The 24005-nt window shown below is 45.8% G+C and overlaps 1 protein-coding gene across 1 annotated transcript; it reads left to right on the forward strand.

The window, feature by feature from the left end:
• Window positions 1-5614: 5614 nt before the first annotated feature.
• On the forward strand, window positions 5615-20524 carry LOC133342211 (guanylate-binding protein 1-like). The gene is made up of 10 exons (XM_061551197.1): window positions 5615-6060; window positions 6958-7085; window positions 10151-10260; window positions 10627-10882; window positions 12592-12769; window positions 14085-14365; window positions 14693-14905; window positions 15868-15970; window positions 17089-17192; window positions 18034-20524. The coding sequence occupies exons 1-10, from the start codon at window positions 5862-5864 to the stop codon at window positions 18211-18213; spliced, it is 1752 nt and encodes a 583-aa protein (XP_061407181.1). The 5' UTR covers window positions 5615-5861; the 3' UTR covers window positions 18214-20524.
• Window positions 20525-24005: the final 3481 nt, after the last annotated feature.

Raw genomic sequence — 24005 nt, forward strand, 5'->3', positions numbered from 1 at the left:
AGAGACATACAGGAACACACACACAGAGACACACACAACAACATCACATCCAGTCATAGTCTGCTAAAAAACGAGAGCCACCGCCACATCGAGGGAAAGGGGGCAACGTTTGCTTTGTTAGTGAGACATTTAGCCCGTTAAAGTAAAGACAATTAACTTGTCAATGTAACTCATAGAGTCGGAAAAAACTGCTGACAATGGCAGGTAGGATGGAAACATCAACAGTCAGTTACGGCTTTACCTGGTTAATAACGTCCTTCCAATGATTTCTCAATTTGTACCCATCTCCTCGGTTGAAGGTATGTCTGTGTTTATATATCTGGATGGCTTCATGAACAAATCTTTGATGGTAGCCCGAAGGTTTGCAGAGTACCTTAATCTCGGAAAAAACAATGTCGAGTGAGCCCACCGCGTTCAAGCAGTGATCAGCTACGGCAGAGGTATTGGTTCTGCCGTGTTTCAAATCTTCCTTGTGTTCGCGAACACGGTCCGAGACATGTCGTTTCGTTTCCCCAATGTAACTGCTACCGCAGACACAACTTAGTTTGTAGACACCAGGGTATTGCATGTCAGGAATTACATCTTTCACAGATGGGATTAGGTCACGGATTTTGTGCACTGTGTTGAATCGAACCTGGATCTTGTGTTTGTTCAAGATTTTGGAAATATTTTTGGTAACCCCTGCTATATAATGCAAGGTGATGGTTTTGATTGGGTTCTCAGATGGTTCTCTACCCATGGTTGGGGATACAGCTTTGCGGATTGTGCGGTCCGAATATCCATTCATCTTGAGTGCTTGGCGTAGTGCTCCTTTTCACTGGCTAGGTGGTGCTGGTCAGAGATGCAATGGGCCCTATGGTGTAGTGTTTTGATGAGGGAATTCTTCTGGGCTGGATGGTGGTGGGAATCAGGCTTTAGATAGGAATCCGTGTGGGTGGTTTTCCTGTAGACAGTGGCCCAACGAGCCATCAGGTCTCTTCTCGATCAAAACATCCAGGAATGGTAGCTTGCCATAATTTTCTACTTCCATGGTGAATTTGATAGATGGGTGTATGGAATTGATGTGGTTGAAAAATTAGTTCAGTGCTAACAGGCCATGTGGCTAGATGAGGAACGTGTCATCTCCATATCTTAGAAGTCGAATTATTGATGATATTGTTAGTTTTCGTGGCCAGGCGGTTGTTAGGATCTCTATTGATTTTGGTATAGCTGCCATCATTAAGAAGGTCCTGAATTTTGTTGTTGCAAGTGTTTTTTTTATCCATGATGACAGTGGCATTGCCCTTGTCGGCTGAGAGGATGGCAATGTCATCTCTCTTTTTCAATATTGAGCGAGTTCAAAACGCTCGTCCTTGCTGATGTTGCTAATGGGTTTCTTAACATTGTCCCCTTTCCCTCGATGTGGCGGTGGCTCTCGTTTTTTAGCAGACTATAACTGGCTGTCATGTTGTTCTGTGTGTGTGTCCCTCGGTTTGTGTGTGTCTCCCTGTATGTCTCTCTCTCTTTGTGTGTATTTGTGCCTCTCTCTCTCTGTGCCACTTTGTGTGTGTGTCTCTCTCTCTCTATGTGGGTGTGTCTTTCTGTGTGTGTCTCTCTTTCTGGGTGTCTCTCTCTGTGTCTCTCTCTCTGTGTGTCTTTCTAGGTCCCTCTCTCTCTGTATCTCTCTGTGTGTGTCTCTCTCTCTCCGTGTCTCCTGCTGCGCGCTCTATCCCCCTTGTGGCTGATATACTGTCATTACACTAGACCCTCGATCATCTCCACGCCTTTCTTTCACCCTGTTCAGCATTGCCTTTCCTTCACCCTGTTCAGCGCTCTACCCCCCTAGTGCTGATATACCGCCACTACACATTGACATGCTAATCACTCACAATACAATGGCCACCTGAGCACAAGCTCCAGCCCCCTAGTGCTGATATACCGTCACTACACATTGACATGCTAATCACTCACAATACAATGGCCTCCTGAGCAGAAGCTCCAGCCCCCACCCTCTTGCTCGATGCGGCAACCCTCCCCCTCTCTCAGCTCTATATAAAAGGACTTGTTTCAGCAGCCTGTTTCTCACTCCCACCTGAAGACGGTTGTTTGTGTGGCGATCGAAACGTCGTGATCTATTATTATTTTTACGTGACTTTACCGAAAGAACCAAAGAGTATGGATTACTGCAGTCACGAAAGCTTAAAATCACGATTTCATCTGCTCGTTATTACTAAGATCTTTTACCATGCCTATAAATAAAAAGACAAGCCCTCACTTAAAACATGTTCACAAAACGCATTTTCTTCCATTCGAGAACACATCGCACATATCCGTTATAACACGGAACACGCCTGTTATAACGCAGAACTTGCACCATCACAGCGCTTTCCGAGCGGTCGACGACTAACTACTTTCTTGAGTTGCGTAGCTGAGTGGTACGATACACCATGCGGAATGATATACAGCAACATGGCAGTGTACCCTCAGTTATTCGTCCCGACATCTTGCTATTTATGGGGACATTTTTTATCACTGAATGTGTTTTTTGCTTGATGGGGCACGTTTCAGAAATGCATCAACCGTACACTTGATATTTGGCCATCAAGAAAGCTACTACGCTTTGGGCGTGTAAGCTTTACTGAATATGCCCGTCTTGAGTCTACTACTGTAGAATTGGCTGAGAGTTCGAGACGAATCAGTGCCAATGAGTAACCACGTAGATGGGATAAACAAAGGAAAAGTGTGCTGTAGCGACCCCGTATGAGCCGCGAAAACCCCGCGTGAGGGAGTTCTGCTCCAACCCTGCCCTGAAGGTGGGCGGCGATTAATACCACAAAATCGGACACTCGACGAAATAACCATCAGAGATTTGCCCATATATAGAAGAAAGTGGGTGTGCCGTTGGCCGAAGAGGCGCGTCTTTGCCCATATATGGTCATTGCGGATCGTGATTCGCGTTTTTTTTACCGATTCCGCTCAGTCGATACGGCAGCCATCTTGAAAATGTCCGATTTTTATCTTAAATTACATTCTGCGGTTCACCGATCATGCAATTTGTACGTATTTTTATATTAAGTTGTTCATATCGTTGATTAGACGGCTGTGTTAAATAGCTATGTAAAAACGTCCTTTGTATGCTTATAAATCAATATCATTCCAATGTCAGATTTATCATAGCTGCAATTCAGTGTTTTCTGGTTTCCGATTTAATCTTCAAACTTCACTCCGTGAGTGTCAGATTTCTTATTAAACTTCACTCAGTGAGTGCATGCAAGATCATTTTATTCCGGTGTCCTATTTCCTCTTTAACTTGACTCTGAGTGTCAGATTTCCTATTAAACTTCACTCAGTGCATGCAAGCGGGTTCGCATGTGAACCATTTTGACATTGGAGGTTAACCTAATTTCTGGAAGCAAATAAATGAAAGTGAAAAAGTCGTCACACTTTTTTATTTCGTCAACAGATCACGATATGCCAATGTAAATGACAAAAACAGTGACAAACGTTAAACGGGAGATGTGAGCAGAACTTTAAATGGTGCCACGCACTCCAGATAAATACAGGGTGCTTCTAAATTTTTTAAACACTTGAGAATTTGCAACAATATTCTTAGGTTTTTTCGGTAAAGTCACGTAGGTAAAAAATAATCAAAATTAATAAAAGTCAAATAAAAATAAAAATCACGACGTTTCGGAGGCAACACAAGCTTCCGTCTTCAGGTGGAACCGTCACAGCACGCTTGCTGTAATCAAGTAAATGAGAGATTCCAAGGGATACTACCCCGTATATATACTGGTTGAGGGGAGGGGGATGGGCCAGGACCGGCCCACTTTATTATTATGGTAAGGCTCAGTCCTTTGTTATGTAGACTAGCCGTAATGTCAAGCCACACCTTACCATAATAAAGGCTCAGTCCTTTGTTATGTAGACTAGCCGTAGTCTCAAGCCGCACCTTACCATAATAATAAAAGTGGGCCGGTCCTGGCCCATCCCCCTCCCCTCAACCAGTATATATACGGGGTAGTATCCCTTGGAATATCTCATTTACTTGATTATAGCAAGCGTGCTGTGACGGTTCCACCTGTAGACGGAAGCTTGTGTTGCCTCCGAAACGTCGTGATTTTTATTTTATTTTTATTTTACTTTTATTAATTTATATTTTTTTACCTACGTGACTTTACCGAAAAAAACCTAAGAATATGAATACTTGCAGTCACGAAAGCTTCAAATCTAGAATTTGCAACAATACCACCAGGAATGTGCTTCCGCACTGTACGTAACCAACTGTGCGAATTTCCACTTGTCACCTCAGCTTAAAGATTACTCTTAGATATGTATCTCTGCATGGGGGGCATATATTTAGTAGGTATGCATGGAGGGGGGGGGGGGTTAACTAAAATGCATACCCTTGCGTATGGGGGGGTCTATTGTCAATGTACGTTACACATATCAAACGTGGGGGGGGGGGGGGTGAAGCCTCGATAATAAATTTTCTACATTGGCCTTCAAATTAGTTAGATAGTCGGGTGGTGGACGATCTGTTTGCTTAAACACGTTAATATTATTAATCCTTGATCGTTTCTGCGTGGATTAAGTTTCGGCCGTTCTATAGGATTCGGGGGGGGGGGGGTGTCAAGCGTACGTACGCAGGTGGGGGGGGGGGGCGGTGTAAAAAGTACACGTGCGTACAGGGAGGGGGGGGAGGGATCAAGTTTTGATAGATTTTTGCGTAAGTACTAAATGGATGACCCCACGTCAGATAACGTCATTTTGGACAGCACTCTATTACAAAATTAATTGTTGATTACGTGGGGTGTTGAGACCAATCTTAGTTCCATCACCGCCACATTTTTTACATCACCTTTAGCTCATTAGATTTAAAAAACAGAAATTGTTGCCGCTGGTTGATGGGGTGAGTCGGTGTGGGTCATGACCCGTTCAAATCTCACTCATTACAGCGGTTAGACTCGAACCTTATCGCGCTTATCTCTGCACCACAGCGACTGTAGTCGGGGCGATACATGCACAGAAGCCCCACTACAATAAAGCGACATTGCAGAGAAACAGTTGAAACGGGTTAACTTGGCAGGACCCTCCTGAAAAAGAGTTGAGCCAACAAGTGACACAATAAGTGTTGAGGTCAATAGGGTATCATTACTTAAATCACTGTATGACTACGATCGACCGTGGACACTCCTGTACTCATGAAAACTACACAAATCTATATTCTTGGGTTTTTTCGGTAAAGTCACGTAGGTAAAAAAACTAAAACTAAAATTAATAAAAGTAAAATAAAATAAAAATCACGACGTTTCGGAGGCAACACAAGCTTCCGTCTTCAGGTGGAACCGGGACAGCACGATTGCTGTATCAAGTAAGAGGACTTTACCGAAAAAACCCAAGAGTATGAATCCTTGCAGTCACGAAAGCTTCAAATCTACACAAATATACTCATGAAAACTATACAAAAGTACTCTGTACATACATAGGTATTTACGATTGTTCCATTAAGGGCGAAATCGAAAGAGGAACTGCCGGTTTTCACCGTGGTGCTGAGAATGAAAAAAACACTAATGTGGAAGTGAAAGTGTTCACGAAACTTCGGGGAAATCCCGGTCTATTTAGAGAAGTGGTTACCGCCTCCTTATACTGCTCCCTATCATCAACACTGCTTTAAAAGCTACGGCGCTAGCGGTGGCTCGAGACAGCAGCGGAGTCCACGGAGAGCCAAATTGCGCTCTGTCAAGGTCAGTGAGCAACCGCACGAGCTCAAAGGCAACAAGAGTCGGTCACGGGCGGCCATAGACTTCCGCCCGCGGGCCTTGAAGAGCGGCGAAGAACGGGTAGCGTACCAGTCTTTGAAGACGTAAATACATCCGAAGATGAGTCAAGGAGCCATGGCACAGGTGGCGCGGCCTCTTCCCTTCATCCTCACGGACGAAGACGGCAGATTCTTCATCGATGAAAAAACCGCCAAGGTGATCGCGAGCATCCAGCAGCCGGTGGTGGTGGTGGCAATCGCGGGCCGCTACCGCACGGGCAAGTCATACCTCATGAACCGCCTCGCGGGTTCCAACAACGGTGAGACGCGGTGCGGGGCGCGTGGTTACAGGGCACTGCCCGACGAACCCGGGCCACCTGAGTTGGATTCCCAGCCACGTTGGGGGCCGTCCATAAATGACGTCACGCACCTAAGGGGGGTCAGATATTTGTGACGATGTGTGACGAGGGGAGGAGGGGGGGTTTGAGAAATGTGACGTCACATCAAAATGCGTAACTTTAAATACATAAACAACGCGTTCTACTTAATTGAATAGAATTGTTATAACAACACTATTTTTGTTAATTTTCATTATTAACTATTTGATTATTTAAATGTACTATGGTCACCTTTTATTTATTACATGAAGGAGCATTTTGCTTCTCCATGGGAGAACGGAGAAGCATAAATTTTGTAAATATTTTGAATGATTGTTATTAAACATTTTGATTTTAATGATTATAATTGTACTCTCCATTTCGTTTCGTTCTCCTACAAAGTTTCAAATATGTTTTTAAAGTTATAATTAATTTTAATATTTCAAATTATAAGAGAATTTCAATATACTATTCCGAACATCTGCAGTTTTAGTTAGACGTTGAATATTTTCAAGTGAATTTTATGCTAAATTTCAGCTTTCCAGCGCCTCCTTTTTAATACATGTTTTCTCCTACAACATCAGAGTGCAGCGCCACATTAAATACGCACTACAATGACAATAGTTTAAAGCATGTTTGATTTTCAAAATTGCGTGACACCGGCTAATTCCAGGTCAGTGGATTGGCGATGAGAGGGAGGCGGGGGGGGGACCAATCACCCTGTGCAGTTTGAGTAACCGCTGACATTTATATTCGAGTACAACTCCACCTGGGTCGACGTTTGAATCGAACTGACTCGCTCACCCACCCCATCCACCCCACGCACCCCACGGCTCCCAGGGTTCTCCCTGGGGAACACGGTGCAGTCGCACACCAAGGGCATCTGGATCTGGCCGAGAGCCCATCCCCTGCACAAGGACAAGTGTCTGCTGCTCATCGACACGGAGGGCCTGGGCGACGTGGAGAAGGTCAGGGGTCCACATTTACCAAGCCGACGATGTTTCCTCAACAATCGTCACTAACATTGTGGCCCTTCAAGGAAAAACATGTACAAGTCGACGTTTCGGGCAATGGCCCCTTCTTTCAAGCAATAGCCCTTATTTAAAGCACACAAATAATTTGTAGTACTGTACATACATTGTACTATGGAGGGCCCTTTTTCGAAACGTCGCCTATTCTAGTTTTTTTTTGTTTAAAGGTTACAAAGTTTTATTGGCGAATGTGGTGGTTTACTGGGCTTGCTCACCACTGTTAACGCAGCCTCAGTACAGAAAAATGTGTTTACGATGTTTGTCGATTGCGCTGCGAGTGGGACAGCCATGATACTCAGCGACCCCCACCACCTCCTCGGGCTACCTTCATCCTCATTCCTCAAACCGCACCCTCATTCCTCAACCCCCACCCCTCATCCTCCACCCCCCACCCTCATCCTCCACCCCCACCCTCATCCTAAACCCCTCATCCTCCACCCTCATCCCCCACCCCCATCCACCACACCCACCCTCCACCCTCACCCTCATCCTCCACCCCCACCCTCATCCTCCACCCCCACCCTCATCCTCCACCCCCACCCTCATCCTAAACCCCTCATCCTCCACCCTCATCCTCCACCCCCATCCTCCACCCCCACCCTCATCCCCCACCGCCCCACCCCTCACCCCCACCTCTACCCTCTCCCCGCTCCCCCAACACAAAACACCCTTCCCTACGGTACGCACTAAACCATTGTACGATTTTTTTTTCCATTTCATTTCACCTCGTTCTCATGTGAACTGCATGTGATAACTTTCATAATAGATTTCCGAGTCGGACCGCGTGAGTAAAATGACAATTTAATCCAACTGTTAAAATGTGTGTGCTGAAGCAATCGACACTGGCGTGTTTGGGGCCGTCCATAAATGACGTCACGCACCTAGGGAAGGGGGGGGGCGGTCAGACATTTGTGACGATGTGTGACGATGGGGGAGGGGTTTGAGAAATGTGACGTCACATCAAAATGTGCAACTTTAAATAAATATAGACAGCACGTTCTACTTAATTAAATCGACTTTTAAATACATGTTTTCTCTTACAACATCAGAGTGCAGCGCCACATTAAATACGCACTACAATGACAATAGTTTAAAGCGATTTGAAGCATGTTTTATATTTTGGGGGGGGGGGGGGCAGAGCTTTGTGACGTCATATTTGAGGGGGCGTCTGACTTTTTGTGACGCCGTGTGACGAAGGGGGGGGGGGGGGTCAAAAATCTTCCAAAATCGCGTGACGTCATTTATGGACGGCCCCTTTGGTTTCCGTGACAACTCTTATTTGTTTGTGGTGTCGGGTGGATGAGGGTATACGACACAGGGATTGTACTCGCACGATCCAACCCAATAATCAGTCATGGATCTGTAGCCGATCCGCCCTGTCCTCTCTCCTCCTGCCGTGAATCCTTGCGATGGGGGACGGCTCGGCTAATTATACAACAATAAACGTAATAAAAAGTTCGGAGACGATGAGGAGTGACTTTGCATTATGTTCTATCCTCCGGAGAAGCGGGCGATTTCACAACAGCTGGGCACCAGGGGGGGATTGTGAAACAGCAAAACTTTATTTCAAAATATCAGAAGAGCAATTGCGTTACTGCAATAGCGATCAGAGAGACACCCTCCATGTCAGAACACCGCAGTTGAATTCCTCGGTACAGAAGTCAGCCCAATTCTCAATTATGATAACTAACAACATTTAACGTACATATTATTCGGCAAACATTTAACACGAAACATTTTAATATCTAACGTAAAAATCTGCCCAAAACACCTGTAGCGCCGACTACGTCCTAATAATACTGCATGAGACGATACGTACTTATATACAGTAATTAGTAATAAAGAAACATTTTTGTTTAAATTGTATTAACAATATTTTAATTAGGTGAATCATAAAAAAGTATTCTTCATTATACCAGAATCGGGAACGAAACATCTGTAAAAACATCTGTCCCGCTCACCCCAATTAGATAAATGTTAAAATTAAGCCATCGTGTGCCTCCCAATGAACAGCGAACGCCAACACAAAAATACCAAATGTTTCCTACTATTACAAAAACGACTTCTATTTTGATCACCAAAACACTCGAATCACCTTCCAACTCCGTTCTATCAATTGATTCGAGTTGGATTGATCACAATAAGCAATCGTCCTAATAATAATTAAATAACTCATCATGAGGCGCGACACGACCTTATTAGATTTCTGACACAAAAACATAAAAAAAGTGAACATCTCGTATCTGCAATAGTGATCAGAGACATGCTCCACGTCACAAAGCCGCAGCTGAATTCCTCTGTTAATGGGATTGAGCGCCAGTGTTAATATTTTAGACCCAATTATTTTGAGTATTTTATATATTGAAATAAACTTTGATATCAAAGTCTTAATTGGCCATATCTTCATTATCACTAACAGTCAAATAACATTACTGATTTCCTGTCGGTCGATTTCCATTCAAGTAATATCAATTTAAGTTTTTTTATCATTGGAACTAATGTAGCATGCAGCTTACCGGTCCAGAAGTTAACCCAAATCTAAATTTGGCATGTGCGGCCTCGGAGTCCAATCCTTGATCACCACTGCTTTCTATTATCATAATCATCATCCTAATAAAACTTACCTGGCTCCCAGTAGTTGTGTAAAATAGTTTGTTAGGTTCTCATATGCTACAAGAGTGCACATTTATACATGCGACTCATTAAAGGTAAGCCTAAAATGGCTACAAATCGTAACATTGGTGGTGAAAGGCTACGACGTGTTACATTTATCTACTTGAAATCTGATTTATTACGATTGGAGCGGTCTTGTAGCAGTTCTCATAGCAGACCTATGTGCATTTTATCTCTGCCAGATTACTATGAATATCATCATGGCAACCACCATCGCTACAATGATCATCATCATTAGCCAGGACTGGCCTAACTAAAATGATGTGCTGATTATAATCATCAAGCTCCTCCACAATCATCATAATTGTCACATCGTGTTCTCCTTGCAGGCTGGTGAGAATCACGACACGTGGCTCTTCGTGATGGCCGTGCTGCTGAGCACCACGCTGGTGTGGAACACGACCGGTGTGCTCAGCAAGGATGGCTTCGATCAACTTCAGTATCCTCCATCTCCAGGAGACCCTCCTCTCACACCCCTTCCCCGTACACCTTCATCTCCAGGAGAACTGATTCCCACTCCCAGTCCGATTCCAAAGAACACAGGATGGTGTCATATTGTCAGGGTCCAAATCTTACACTTTTTTGTTTTTATGAAAGTGCAAATGTCTCATTTGGGGATTATGTATAGTAAAATTGCGCCCACTACAAAAAGCTGGATAACCCTGCAAAAAATGTGTATGGAGGGTCCATCCGGCTACCACATTTTTATTCCCATTCTGCAGCGTTCCATTTTGAATGACGTTCAAGGAGCGGCCATAACGTACAATGCCGTTATGGCCGCTCCTTGACTGTGAATCCCTCGCAGCTTCGTGGTCAACATGACGGAGCACGTGCGCACCAAAATGCACCAGAGGGAGGACAAGGTGGGCACAGACTTCGAGCATTACTTCCCCCCCTTCGTTGTGTGCGTGCGCGACTTCACGCTAAAGCTGGAGATCGAGGGCAAGACCTGCGACGCCGACGAGTACCTGGAGCACTGTCTGGGTATGCGCAAGAAGGGGATGACAGCTAACTGCCGCTCCTTCAACGACCAGAGGGAGCTCCTAAGCAGCTTTTTCAAGGTGGGCTCGCACGCCTCCCTTACCATGCTGGTTTACCCAGGGAAGCTTCACTACGTAGCATGATAATTTTTCAAGAGGGTCCTGCCAAGGTTTCATAGTAGGGAGTGATGGTTGCTCTCTGTGATCACAATTGAGTATGTTGCAGTGTCATTTGTCAAACATGAACCATGATGCCGGCACACAGTGAATTACACTTGTGAATAATGGCATGGAATCTTTAACGTCAACTGTGAAGTGGATGGGTCGTAGTATTTTGCTGGTTAATATATGTGCAGTATCGAACAAGGCATCCGTGGAAGTTGGTGGTCAATTCGACAAAATAGCCACACATTTAGTTATTTTGACTTGGCGATGTGGAAAAGGCTGATGGGTTTTATACATGTGTAACGTAGCACCCGTAAGTTTTTTTTCTATTTTTTGAAAGTTATATTTATTCAGCATCACCGGCGGACTTCGGCAGATGAGATGTAGCTGCTACACGACGTTCCAAGAAAGCTGGTCGACTATATCGGGAGACGTTGATGTAGCCGTCCGTGCCGGTGTTAACTTAGATGATGATGATGATGACCCCGACAGTGACGACAACGATAACACTGGTCAACACACTTTTTCTGGCATAAGGTATTTCAACGGTTTTAAGGTCATTTTGGGGTGCTGATTCCAAATCTGGCATCAGTTTTTGTCTATCACATCAGGTTTTAGAGATATCAAATATTGCATTCAGGTTTTAGAGATATCAAATATAGGCTCTAAAGAAAGCTGTCTCGGGTGTGGACCAATCAATATCAAGGACAGTGCATACATTATCAGAGTTATGTTTTTTGTTTGCATTCCGACTACAGGTATTGTGGTCAATGCAAACATGACTCCTTGTAAAAAAGGTGTCAGTTTTGTTGCTAGATAATAGGGTAAAAAAAACAATTATCAGAGCCAGGAAAGTTTTTATTTTTTAAGTGAACGCAACGGTGATCAGGGATTGGACCCCCATTTGCACTGAAGAGTACAGTGCACGCCCCCAATTCAGATTTGGACAGACTTCGTGCTGATACATTGAGCTGCGGTGTTGTGACGTGGAGGGTGCGTCTGGTCGCTATTGCAGATATGCAATGTCCCTTCATAGGAACACTTTGAAACAAAGTTTAGCCATTCCACAAACCCCCGGTGCTCAGTTGTTGTGGAGTCGCCCACTCTTCCGGAGGACAGAAAACAACACGGAGTACCTACTCGTCGTCTACGAACATTACTCTTTTTTTTTATCATTGTAGCCTATTTCCTCAACCAGTCCTCCTCGTTAGGATTCACGACGGGAGGAGAGGGACAGGGCGGACCAGTTACACCGTCTTTACGTATGGAGTTTGTATAATGTTCCCTTGTTCTTCCTGGGTTTTCTCTGGGCTCCCCAGTTTTATCCTATATATTAATTTTTTTAACTGTTTTGGCTGGACTTGCTAATGCTGAATTGCCCGCAAAATTACTGAGTTGGATTTTACACAAAGCAACATCGCCTCCTACTGTGAAAACTTGGCACAACCCTTCCTGCAGAAAGTCTTGGGACTCGGGAAGACTTTTCTGGTTAAACAAGCAAAACAACAACAATAATAATCCATCTTTTGCAGTGGGATTCGTTGATAAGATATATAAAACAACGAGTTAAACTCTTCCAAAATAAAGCTGCGCACATCTCATGCCTTCGTTCACCATCCCTGCAGAAACGGAAATGCTTTGTGTTCCCGATGCCAACCCACCCTGAAGACCTGCACCACCTGGAGACCATTTCGGAGCAGCACTTGAACCCAGAGTTCCTGCGAACGGCAGAGGAGTTCACGACTCACATCCTCCAGACGGCGCACAGCAAGCACGTCGACAACGCGGTGCTCACGGGTCCCCGTGAGTCCAGCCGCTAGCGAAGCGGCCCAGCAGTACACGACCAGTGGCCGCCCTGGTTAACACTGCACTGTATATTACAAATTCAATATTCTAAAAATAGACCAAGTGTGTCAGCGTCTGAGTTCCAGTTTGTCATCATTTATTGATTACTCACAAATTATTTCATTTGGAAAACAAACCCGCATTGCTAGTCTTTTGCCCACTTGCAAGTTCTTGCTGCACAGAGACAGCTGCCACTGGTGGCCCCTTGGCTAGACTTTTCTTTTGTGCGGATGAATTGAGCAGCAACGATCAGTAAATGTATCAGTAGGATTTCCAGCTCGTTAGGTTGAAGCAGGGCATGGGAATGGTTGAGAAGAAATGTTAAGCAAAATGTTCTGAGATGCCAAGGGATTTAATCGCCCAATTCAAATCCTTATCAACGCACTCAACTCCATAGCACATACCACTTACAGGCTCTAGATGAATATAAACGTGGGCGAGTGGGGTGAAATAATGTGTTGCAGTTGTGGAAATAATTTTACATGAATTAAACAAGTATAAATATGATGTAGCTGCATATTATCTGGAAAATGAAATAAATCAATATGTATGCTTGTCTAGCATACGCTGAGAACGCTCCACAAACTTAAATCAATTGTTGAATCAGTTTAAAGCTCACTGCATAATTAATGTGGTCAAAATCACGAAGAAGACTCCTGACATTTGACCCAATAATTTGACTCATTAAGCCAATTGGTATTGCTTACCTGATCGTCTATTTACAATAGCCCAGTGGGTGACACGATCCCTATATTTTTTATTCATACAACAGAAAGGCGTATGCCGTTGTAAAGGGGTGCATGCGAAGATGGTTAGACATTGAATCTCCAATGGGCTTCCCACTAGTTTCAGAAGAAAAAAATCCCATTCACGTAATTACAATCAGAATTATCTTGGTGTATTGACACATTGTGAAAGGCACCAATTAATAACGACAATTTCTACATTTCTTCGATCTTATGGCAGGGCGATTGGGTGCATTCTAGGTTGAGGTCGAGGTTGGTGGGCCAGTTGAGGGCTAAGTGAGAACAACATTGTGAATGTTTGAGACGCTGCCAGTGAATGAACGAAGCATATGCCATTGTTGAACGATCTGTTCCATGATTTGGCTTTGATAGTTGCGTTCGCAATGCGGGGGGCTGATATTCATCTTCTATCGGCGGTGTAAATAGGTGGTCTCTACACCTCCTGTGTGGCTTTTACATCAGATTACATCTCGTCTCACCATCGTGCCCTCTCACCCCCCCCTACCTCTCGTACTCACCTCTCACAGTGTTCCTAAAGCTGACGGAGCAGTACGTGCATTCCCAGCGCTCGGGCGATGTTCCGTGCATCGAGAGCGCACTGACGCAGGTGGTGACACTGGCGAACATGCAGGCCAAGGAGGACGCGATGTCACTCTACAAGAAAAGTATGGAAGCCGTGAACCAGCAGCTGCCCCTACCTATCGCCAAACTCAACGAGTTCCACCAGCACGCGCTGGAGCAGGCGGTGGAGGCGTTCCACCAACGATCCGTGCTCGACCGTGACAATACGCACGAGAAGGAGCTCATGGTGAGTGGACACCGTAATTGTACAATTCATCAATGTGATTTCCAAAACTCTTCGTTTTGGCACAAAAGGGACTATAACACATGGTGTCGCTGAAATCCATCTGAAAATGAACACACTCTCTGCACCAGGGCAGGTGGGAAAGTGTTGCCCTCTTGAATTCACAATCAATTCTGGCATATCCACTTCTGCGGCCCTTATCTCGCGCTGCTTTGTGATCATTCTGAACGGATTCTTTACCTCAGGATACGATAGCACGTAATTGAAGACACGGGAAAAGCATCGTTATGAGCACAATCACCACCATGACCACAAACCGCTCTCTCACAGCTCTCGCTCGTGACTGCGTACGATGAGTGGAATCAGAAGAACAAGGAAACATCCATGCAGAGGTGCAAGCAGCGCCTGTCGGAGCTCTACGAGCCCATCCGGGTGAGAGTGGCTGAGAAGATCTTCATCAAGCCCGGGGGCTACCAGGAATACAAGGGCATGATGGACATGGCCGAGAAGAGCTACCGTACAACCCAGGGCTTGGGCGACGAGGTGAGACACCTCATCGTGTCTTACCAACCATCACAGCACAGTTTGAAATATTCAGCCCATAACCCGAGTTCTTTATTATTAATGAGGCATCTACTCAATCTGTCCGCGTGACTTAGTGGTGACGCAAGCAGCTTGCAATTGGAAGGTCACGAGGTGAAATCCTGATTAGGGGTTGACTCAGCCCGTCATTTCTTTGAGTCAATGAAAAATCTAACCATTTTTGGGGAAGTCAACATCAGTGGTCCTACGGATAGCCTCATCTCTGGGATAGGAATGCTAATACGTATTTTGAGAAGTATTGGTAATTGTCATAGTAGAGCGATAATATTACGTGCTCATGTCATGCCTCTGGAAATGTAACTATTTTATTTTACCAGGCAAGGCACGCTGAGCTATATAGCACTTCTTCAGAAGCAACCTGGCCATAAATGATCGTTCAACGAAGTGGTTTATCGTGTGTAAATGTATAGCGGCCAAACACTCTAAACATATATTTCTAAATGTGGAGGGAAAAACTGGAGGACCCAGAGAAAAATCCACATAACTACAGGGAAAACATGCATACAAATATACAGGTGTCAGGGTTGGGATCGAACCCACGCACTCCTGTATACCAGGCTACGCAGTTAACATCTTGCCACCATGGTACCCACTGACCAAGGTCACCCGGCATGCGACCATTCATGCCAGATTGGCAAAAGCGGGTGCGAGGCTATGCTGTACTCAGTAGAGGGGAGTGCAGCAACATTGATTGTACTTCCTATGCTCCCCGGCCTCACAAACAACGCCTTGACCAGCACTGGGGAAGTAGAATCAGATTACTTCCATGGCCACACTGCATGGGGAGATCCTCATCCAACTCATCACTACCCGCGCACCTCCACTACAGAGATGTGCAAGATCCCCGATGTAACATATACTCAGGACGGTACTCATGCCTCTCGCTTCCGGTTCTCACACAGATGGAGGCAGTGCTCCTCGCCTTCATCGATCTGAAGAAAGAAGAGGGACATCTCATTCTCATGATGGACAAGAACGTCACTGAGCTGCAGAAGCAGAGAATTGGTGCGAACTCATCCTCGTCAGCAGAGGTTTATCCACTGCTAGATGAAGGCCTCGGTCTCGCAATTACATTAATCCATTGCGAGATCATTCATCATCCCCGCTCGTGACACACTCTCCGGGCCTTCATTCTCATTTTAACAGTTCATGTTGAGTCTCTAACTTGCATATCTTCTCAAAACCACGAGCTCCTCTAACGCGGGAACACACTCAGACCTTGGAGCTGCAGTGTCGATGTTGTTAGTTATACAGCTGCACAATCATCTTGACATGCATCCTCGTTTAGATGATATAAAAATGCACGTTGTGTTGTAATTTTAGTGCTACTTTATCACCAGTCTTGCCCATTTGCGGCCATCGTCAATCCCTTCTAGCGAAGTCCTGCCCTAGCCTTGACAGTCGATACGATGTCTCTAACCTGCGGACGTTATCTGATCCACGTCTTTCTCTTCCTCCCTCGTGGTGTAATTCGAAAGATGAGCCACTCCATGCTTCTTTGCACAACTTTTCGTAAAAAAATACTCTGCGTAGATTAAAGTAGTATTGTTTGATTGAACAAATAAACCTCGGCTCTCATATAATGTCCGTGATACAGTTATTTTTAGTCTGTTGGTGGTCGACGATGCGGCAATTGACTCATCTCAACGAGCTGTACACGATGCACTATTAAAAGTTGAAATTTTCATTATCGACATCGCGGAGTAGCACTGACTTCGGATTCATTGGTACCCCAGTGGAAAAAATAGTGTCCCAGAAATAAAATACTGAATTGCTTTGGCCATTTTGTATTATTTCATACCCCGGGCTACCGTCATAAGGATCACATTTTAAAAAGCCAGAGAGGAATGGCATAAAAAGGCAGACATCTTGGAAAAGGTGGTAGTACCCACACTTTACACCATCCACCACACGATAACTGTGGTGTGCCCGTTTATACTGCTGAGTGGGCAGAGACTGTGGGTGGTGGAGGGATTTAAGAAACATGCTCCATTGTTTCAACTGCCGCGGAGAGAGATTCAAAATAAGCGGCGATGTCTGTCGACGGTCCAGTGTGATAACCATCGCACCATGGCGGTGTACTCTGCGTGTCGGTGTTGTTTTTGCGAATTTGGGGCACACAGAGACGGAGGAGATGGAGAAGAGACTGGTCCAGCAGCAGAGGGCGCTGGAGAATACCAATGCCCAGCAGGAGGCGCAAATCAGCGCGCTCAGGATGCAGATGGAGGTGGGTGCTGACACTCGTGGGTGGACAGAGGAGAGGGCTAATAAGGTAGAGGTGCAGCCCTGCAATGGCTTGCACGCGCCACTGCTGGTGGAAGGGCGTGCAATAGGGCTGGTTCTCGAGAGGCCCTTCGATGGGTATTTTGGCCTACTTGTTCACACGAGATTAGGGGTCAGCAACCTGCGGTTCTGAAGCCACATGCGTCTCATTGACGATTGTTTCGCGTTGTTATTTATCAAGGACAGTCTCGTATTCACATGCATTTCGGCTCTTGAAATATTTTGGTTTTACCGAATTAAAAATGCCTCACCTTGTTTTTTTGGTTGCTGACCCCTGCGCTAGAAATGACGTCTTAGAATAGGTTGTAGAACTCCACACTTTACCCCACCAAATGCGATTTGTATTTCCGATTGAAACGTCGTGTCTATTGCTAAATTCGGTTGTGAGAATTGCTCTTTCAACTTAATGGTTAGTTGAAACAATAATGTTTTGTGCATGACAACGCTTGCACAGCATGTGACAATTTAGTGTCTGGCTGCATCGGGTCGGTGGAGGATGCCACAACACAGTTCAGATATTTACGTGGCAGAACGCCAAAATCAATTGGGAATCATGTGTTTGTGTACACACACATATAGCGGTGGCACAGTGGTTTACTCACTGCGCCTCAAATGAGTATCTGGTTCGATATGAAAACATTCCCCTTAGAGAAATTAGGATGGCCAGGCATATTGCTAGCCACCTATCTCTTGTGTGCAATGCTGGCTTTCATAGGTGATTGCTAACTGCACTTGCCAAGTGTTAAGGCTATACAGGGGATATTTGTCTTTGTGTTCATGCGCAGACAAACCAGCGGTCATTCAGTGACAAACTCAGGGAGGTGGAGAAGCAGACGTACGAGAAACTGGATTGGCAACAACAAAGGCATGAGAAGAAGATGGCGAGGTATGCGAAGCAGAAAATGGACCGTGGTCTATTCGCCTGCATAGGGGGCGCTATAGACAAATCCTGCACCATTTGCTAGTTTAAACATGGCAGAAAATTGCGTGGCAGCCTAGTGGGTGCTTAGCTGCTCGAAGAAAAATCCTTTACTGATCACACATACCCAAGTGCAGTGTTGGTGCATGGTGTAAATGGCATTTTCCTCTCGACGTTCACAAATTAGACCTTTTCATATGCAGTAATGTGTCTTTAGTTTCGCTTCTGAAGTACCCCAAAGCACTTCCCTGTGTTTACAGCGATTAGTGCTTCATTTATGTATAGAAGACTACGTGTGCATGGGGTAATTCATTTTCTATAAGTGTTCTTATATCCACCTATACCTCCGGTCAGTGTTGAATATGCAAAGGTGGGCTGTACAGATACCTGGAGCCTGCTTTTCAAAACATAATGTGTGCAACAAAGTCCAGTCAAGTGCAACAGCTTCAAAAAATAATTAAAATTTGCCTTTTTAAGGTGACATAACTGTTGCAGAATTTAGATAAAAGACAAATTGTAAGCTGGAAACTCGATGGGAGCAAGGGAGGATGTGCTTATATAAGTTCCCCTTTGGAACCCCTGATATATGTAATGTAAGGGTGTGTGGTGTTCGTATAATAAATATGCTTATATAAGGTGTGCTCATATCCATCTTCCATATGGCAGATTGAGTGAATGATTGATGGGCTTCATAACTCACCAGATAAGTACCCATTAATTTTTTTCAGAGGTGGCCAGGAGGCTTGCGGAGGTCAGAGCGTTGAGATGGCACTGCTGTCATCCTGAGTTTGAATCCAGGCAGTAACTCGTGATTTAACTCAGTGATTAAACTCTCGGGGGTCGTGCGTTTAAGCCTGTGCCTAATCGTCAACGATGGCACACAAAGAAACCCCGACCACTTAACATTTGGTTCTGCACTTGAATTGTCTGAATTACAGCTCTGTCTATTCAAATTATTGGTTTGCCTGTCATGAAATGAACATTACTCTCTGTAGCAAGAGGGTGGGCAAAGTGCTGCACCCTGCTGCGTCGAACGGAGATCACCTGCAGTGGTCTCTGAGGTAGCTCTGTGATATCCGCTTCCGCGGGCCATTGTGTAACACCAAGGGTTGCACTGCTCTGCAGGAGATCTCAATGGAGTAGTATTCGTCTCATGACGTGAAGCCGATAGCACAATCGGGATATCAATTGGAAGAAAAAGGCATTATAAAGGTAGACCTATGCAGATGTTAACTCAGTTGAATGAAACTTAAAGAGTTTCTGATAAAAAAAAATATACAGGATGGATGTTTTCTTGAACGCGCACAGCGGAGGCGGGGCACGACCACCACCCAAACACCACAATGGCCGGGAGTGGCCTAAATACCACTCTGCCTGTAACATTAAAACCGGTTCACATCCTTCCTATCTCAAATTAAATGTCCATAACACTCAGCTCCAGGACTCTCTCCCTGAAGGACTCACTAACACAACTTGTGAACAACGTTTATCCAGGACCTTTGTCTCTACCTGAAGGCCTCTGAAACCACCTGTGAATAATAACCTTCATCCTGGGCTTTCTCCCTGCCTGAAAACTTAAAATGTGATCACACATGTAATGTGATGTTACACCTTGATGATAAGTGGGTTACACCTGGATGATGAATTGGTTACACCTGGATGGTAATTATGGGCTCTGCCTGCCTCAGCCCACAACCAATGGGGAGTCGAGCCAGGGGCGTGGCCCTGATGTAATGTGAAGGCTACACCTGGAGGATGATGATTGGCTCTGCTGGCTTCAGCCCGCAACCAATGGGGAGTTGAGTTAGGGGCGTGGCCCTGGGGCTGTACAGTGGGCTCTGGAAAGTTCCAGGGATATGGCTGAGGATTGGCTGTGGGGCATCACGTGGGCCAGGGATTAAAAGGGGCGGAGAAGGACAGCACGTGGTCAGAGTGTGGAGGAACGAAGGTGGAAACCACGCTGGTGCCGTGGTCTGCCACGTGGCGGGCCGCGGCAGTCTCTCCCTCTCACGCTGTCAACAGCGTGAAGGAGCCATAGAGTAGAGGGCGGATGTAGTGAGAGCTGTGACGAAACTCAATAAAGAATTCTGAATTCCTGACGTCTCAACGGGGTTTATTACACACATGAATCCGTACTGTACCTTTAAAATAAATCTCAGAAATTACTTCACCACGGCACACATTTAAAAAATTTGGAAAACATTTTAACCATTTAACCAATTTCCTTGAAGCCTGATATATCACTCAAGTAAAATAACTCTCTGTCCTCAACTCACTGATAATCTTTGTACATTTTGCCTCGAAGCATGGCTCATGTGTGCACACCTGTATTATACAATAAAGATGCTTTAAACCTGCTCATGTGTCCGTGTTTATCAGACTCCACGATTTGACGTTATTCCTCCGATGTAAGACTTCTCATCTCAAGACTCAGTAGCCATCTGCAAACCCAAAATCCTCTTGCCTTCAAAAAATATTCCCTCCCGTGCTTTTACAAGGCAAACCACTTCTTGAACCACATCAACTCCAGACATCTATCCATCAGATTCACCATGGAAGTGGAGAAAGATGGCAAACTACCATTCTTAGATATTCTGTTTGAGAGGAGACCTGATGGATCCTTGGGACATTCTGTCTACAGGAAAGCCACCCACACAGATTCCTACTTGAAACCAGATTCCCACCACCACCCATCTCAAAAGAATTATCTTATCAAAACACTATACCACAGAGCTCATGGCATTTCTGACCAACACCACCTGGCCAGTGAATTGAGACATGTACATCGGGCCCTCAGGATGAACGGATACTCTGAACGCACCATCCGCCAAACTGTGTCTCCCACCATACAGAAACAGCTACTTGAAACTCCGATCAAAACTGTCACGTTACCATACATAGCAGGCGTGACCAAAAAGATCTCCAAAATTCTAAACAAACATAAGATCCAAGTCCGATTCAGTACAGTACATAAAATCCGTGATCTAATTCCATCTGTGAAGGATGTCATCCCTGACTTGCAATACCCTGGAGTCTATAAACTGAGTTGCAGCTGTGGTAACGGTTACATTGGGGAAACGAAACGTCATGTCTCTGATCGTGTCCGCGAGCACAAGTCAGATTTGAAACACGGCAAAATTGAGTCTTCCGCCATTGCCGATCATTGCTACAGCGCGGTGGGCTCTCATGAGATTGTTTTCTCCGAGACTAAGGTGCTCTGCAAACCCTCTGGCTACCATGAAAGGTTTGTACACGAAGCCATTCAGATACACAAACACAGACACAAGTTCAATCGTGATGATGGGTACAAACTTAGTAATCATTGGAAAGATGTTATCAACCATGTAAAAAAGACTTAATTACACATTTTTGGACCATCTTATCTGACAGGCACTATTTTACTTTACTTTACCGAGTGTTAACATCCCCAGTATTTAACAGTACTCTCTTTATTGCTCAGCCAGCACTGGTATAAACATGGGCATTTTCGTTATTTTCTATCATGTGTATCAACAGGTGCTTGTACATACACGTCCACGTACACTTGCACCCCACACTCTCTTTTGGCCCCCCCTCCCCCTCTCCGTCCAATACGTTGGCGTGTGCACAATAGTTGCTTGCTCACAACCACGTCCACGTCGCCGACTCTCGCTTACCACTTCGTGCATTCTTTTGGCCCCGCCCCCCTCCCCCCACCCCCTCCTGATACGTTTTACGTAGCACTTCGTGCCTTCTTTTAGCCCCGCCCCCCTCCCTCCCGATACGTTCCATTCATTGGCTACCACATTCTGATGAGCTCCCCCCCCTCTCCTCCCCCCTCAACTTGCTTTTAAGGGCTTACATCTTGAATCCTTGCCTCGCTTGATGCAGCAAATCTGGCTGTGACGGTCCCACCTGATGACGGAGACTTGTGTTGCCTCCGAAACGTCGTGATTTTTTATTGTTTTATTTTTATTAATTTCATTTTTTACCTACGTGACTTTACCGAAAGAACTAAGAGTATGAATCCTTGCAGTCACAAAAGCTTCAAATCTAGAAGGCAAAGGAAGGTTTCCACGTGGCGTTGGGCCGCGGCTCCTGTGCCAACCTCTATCCCTCTTTCCACTCAGGGTTGTGCTCCTCTGGCGCCCAGTGTCACCCCGAGGGACGAGCAGCACATGCTGGGGTGGGTGGAGGCACCAGTCTCACTTTTCCACTGATTAAATTAAATGTATGGTGCTCGAGCAGCAGAGGTCGCAATCGGGTACCCGATACCCGTACCCTACCCGATACCCGGCTACCCGTACCCGGCCGGGTATGGGTACAGGTAGCCGTTTGCGACCCTGGTGCGACCGGGTACGGGTAGGCCGTGAGTCACTGGTGAGTAACAGTTTGTCACTCATTTCCCAACGTCTTGTCTCTTCTCACAATTCAAGTTCCTAGAATCAACCCACCCGTGCCTGCAACATGGCTTCATCCCAGAGGTCGCAATCGGGTACCCGTACCCTACCCGATACCCGGCCGGGTACGAGTAGCCGGGTATCGGGTAGGGTACGGGTATCGGGTACCCGATTGCGACCCTGGTGCGGCCGGGTACGGGTAAGGAATCAAAACCCGTTTGCGACCTCTGTCGAGCAGTCTGCTTGGCGGGGCCTATCCATCCAGTCTCTCTCTTTTTCGCTCCCCTTGGCCAATCCCCTACTTGTAAATCTATCCGAGGCTCCTCCCTCTCTCGTCAATCTTGCCCAAAGTCACCTCCCTGCTCCCCTACCCACGAGAAGCAGGGCCTTCCCCCCTTCTTCTCCCAAGCACACCGCTGTAATCTCCATATACAGTATATAAAAGGCAAAGTTGTGAATGTGTCTTATCAAAATGTTTAGCATACTTCCCGACATGCAACAAACTTGAAATTTGCCATGTGGGTACTTTCCAGACTGTACACTATGCAAAAATTATGAAAATACACTTATATTTCTTTTTGAGGGGGGGGGGGGGGGCTCAATAATGCATTATTTTTTTGCACGGCAAGTGAGCTGTGACGTCAAATCTGTCATGTGACCCGCGCGTGTGGAAGCGTAACGCATTGTAGTGGTTCGCGCGCTGTGCTACGAACCTGGCGACCCGAGTTCGATTCCCGCTCACAGCCACCACCGGTAACGATTATTTCAACCGGTCCTGGGCCCTCCCCTAGGTCGACTCAGTTTCAAACGAGTAACTGGTGTGGTGTGTGAACATCGCCACTGGGGAGACAAAGGCGGCCGGGCGTGGTGCTGGCCACCCACTCCCTCGTGTGCCGTGCCGGCCTTCATAGGTGCTCGCTAACAGCACTTGCTCCCTACAGGCAACACGGGAGATTTTGTCTTTATTCTGTGTGTGGGGAGGGGGGGGGGGCTGTGTCGTGATTCGTTCGCTGCTCTATGAACCCGGCAACCCGAGTTCGATTCCCGCTCACGGCCACCACCGGTGACGATTATTTTAACCGGTCCTGGGCCTCCCCTAGGTCGACTCAGCTACAAAACGAGTAACTGCTGTGGTGTCTGAACATTGCCACTAGGGAGACAAAGGTGGCCGGGCGTGGTGTATCCAAGTCCCGGGCGAAGCCGGGTAGTACAGCTAGTCTTCTACATAAGTGAAATGGACATGGGATGAGGTAAGTATAGCTCAACTTTACAGTTTACGAGCGGGAAGTACCCGGCGTTGCCGGGGGGGAAATATATTTCAAAACTTATCTTCTCTTAAAAACATAACATAAACATACACAAATACTAAGCTATTATGAAAGCCCGGGTTTGTGTTTGTCCACTTTGTATGTTAACAAAATTATAAGAGGCTTGCAGAAGTCCTGAATCAAAAAGTAAT

The sequence above is a fragment of the Lethenteron reissneri genome, chromosome 2 (genome assembly GCF_015708825.2).
Source record: "Lethenteron reissneri isolate LAM-NWPU_2019-01 chromosome 2, ASM1570882v1, whole genome shotgun sequence".
Lineage (NCBI taxonomy): Eukaryota > Metazoa > Chordata > Hyperoartia > Petromyzontiformes > Petromyzontidae > Lethenteron > Lethenteron reissneri.